The following is a 2,177-nucleotide window of genomic DNA, read 5'->3' as shown; positions in this document are numbered from 1 at the left end:
ACATCATTTGCAATTGGTAAAATACAAAAAATAAGGTAATACACTGCAAAATATCACAGAATATTGCAATATGTATAAAAAAATATATTGTATTGTGACATAAGTATTGGGATGATATTGTATCGTGAGGCCTCTGGTGATTCCCACCCCTAATAAGAAGTACAGATTTAGGGAGAATTGCCCCAGTTTTAACAAGCATAATAAGTGGCCAGTGCTACTTGAGCAGCATGAGCAAAACAAATGTATGGTGCTTATGTTCTCTGTTTATTCAATTTTAAAAAAGATTATAATAATACTAATCAAAAATTATTGCATCTCTGTCAAAAAGCCAAAATACCAGTGAACAGAATCTGGGTCAATCCTACAGTAAACTTTTCATCTGTCTAAGCCGGCAGTGACTCACTCTTAGACAGAGCAATGTGCCAGCAATGGTGAATGAAAAGGATTAAATACAGCCCAGTGACCAAGTACAACAAAATTAAACAGCACTCCAAGTAATTCACTGTTATATTGATAATATGTTTGCTGAGTGTCATTACTAAAAAAACTAAAAGATAAATGCAAAAGGGGTAAGGTATATTGCTGTAATTTATTTTATTTTGTAAAGTTAGAATGAACAAGTATGACTTGACTAGTCCGATGAGCAGTAAACTTTCAATAGACAACTGATTATGATCTCTACAAACATGACACAGCATTTCAAAAGCTCTGTGTAAACAAGAAATGCTTGAAGCAGCTTTAAAGGAAACTTACGGGTCCATAAAACTAAAATGTGGTATTCTTATTTTGAGAAATCTGGTGAGTTGTCACCTGACTCTCTAATTCAAAAAGAAAATGTTAAAAAACACAACATAAGCATACTATTGGACTGCACTGCCTGGGTCAAGGTTTCGTATTTGACACTTATGCCACCGATTGCGAAACCCAGTCCGTCCCTGATCAGACTCTGGGCAGTTTGTAATTTAAATAATCTAGTTTGTAGTTAAGTGTTATAACGTGTAAACATACTAAGCCATAAAGCCCCATGACCATTATGTAGCTAGAGTTGCAATAAGAATAAACTGCCTAACGTTAGCAGACAGTATATCTGCAAAGTTGCCCTACAGCCAAATACATAATGTAGTTACAAATAGAAATGTTGCAAAACAAGTTATGTTACGCAAGTTTGTTTACTTCAAGAGGCTCAAGATTGTGAAAACATTATGAAGTGAGCAACAACTGTTACCATTAACATTACGTAAGGATACCAAAGATAGGCTAACCTTACTGTTACTTACGTGGAAAGTTTCCTTGTCCAAAACAGCACACCGGGCCATATCTCTCTGAGCTGAACAGCTCGGCACAGGTTTCCTTTTATTTTACTCAAAATATCATTGGATTCCTCATCTAGCCTGTGCGCGTACGGCAGAAGTTTGTTGTATACGATGTCTTTTTGAGGAACAAACCCCAATGTGTCAGACTGCGCCTTTTTCATGTTACAAATACCTGGCTAGCTTCAATATGCTAGCTGATACTTCGCTCTGGTTCTCTGTGCACGTTGTTATGCTAAAGCTAGCTAATCTAACTAACGTTACCGAACTAGCTACTCTGGTAAATCGTTTAGGTTGTTATGGCCCAAACAGTGACAAGTAATGAGATTCACAAGTTGCGGACACGCTAGTAGTTAGCCATCTAGCTAAAGTTAAGTTAGCTTCCTTCACCAGAAAACCTTAATGTCGATGAACAATGTCATCCTTTACAAATATTAAGGCTAACAAAAAACATGAGTTTGTCCTGAGAACGCGCTGGCACTCGAATGCCTCTCGTTCGGCTAACGTAGTCCAAAAACCTGACAACCAGCTAGCTAACGATCTAGCTAGCTAAAGTAATGTCTCTACTACAAAAGCACAGTCAATTAATAGTATACAGTCTATGGTCACATCCCAAGGACTGTCAACGTCGACTGATTCATCCAACTACGGTAAAGCAGACGAGATACACAAGACATTCGTCATATCCGCTAGCTGCTGCGAGAACTACATTTCCCGGCATTTCCCTCTTCATTCATGCTTTCAATGACAGCTTATCCTTATCCTCCATTAAAATAGTATGGCATGAAATCCACTTAAGACATGATGTCCTATGATGTATTTTCTACTTTTAGAACGGAATAACTAGAAAGCATTTATATTATTTTG

At 37.3% G+C, this 2,177-nt stretch overlaps 1 protein-coding gene across 2 annotated transcripts in view; it reads right to left on the bottom strand.

Annotated features, from left to right (window-relative positions):
* psme4a (proteasome activator subunit 4a) overlaps positions 1–1,944 on the bottom strand; it is a 31,340-nt gene extending 29,396 nt beyond the window's left edge. The window contains exons 1-2 of one of the 2 annotated variants that reach the window (XM_032540574.1): positions 1,654–1,944; positions 1,278–1,615 (exon numbers count right to left, since the gene is read on the bottom strand). In XM_032540574.1, coding sequence (XP_032396465.1) covers positions 1,278–1,474 — 197 coding nt within the window. In that variant the 5' untranslated portion in view covers positions 1,475–1,615; positions 1,654–1,944. Of the gene's footprint in view, positions 1–1,277 lie in introns of both variants that reach the window. The other variant, XM_032540575.1, reaches the window with a different exon arrangement.
* Between the last annotated feature and the right edge of the window lie 233 nt (positions 1,945–2,177).

This window comes from Etheostoma spectabile, chromosome 17, assembly GCF_008692095.1.
Source record: "Etheostoma spectabile isolate EspeVRDwgs_2016 chromosome 17, UIUC_Espe_1.0, whole genome shotgun sequence".
In the NCBI taxonomy this organism is placed as follows: Eukaryota; Metazoa; Chordata; class Actinopteri; order Perciformes; family Percidae; genus Etheostoma; species Etheostoma spectabile.
This window is presented reverse-complemented; position numbering and strand designations above follow the sequence as displayed.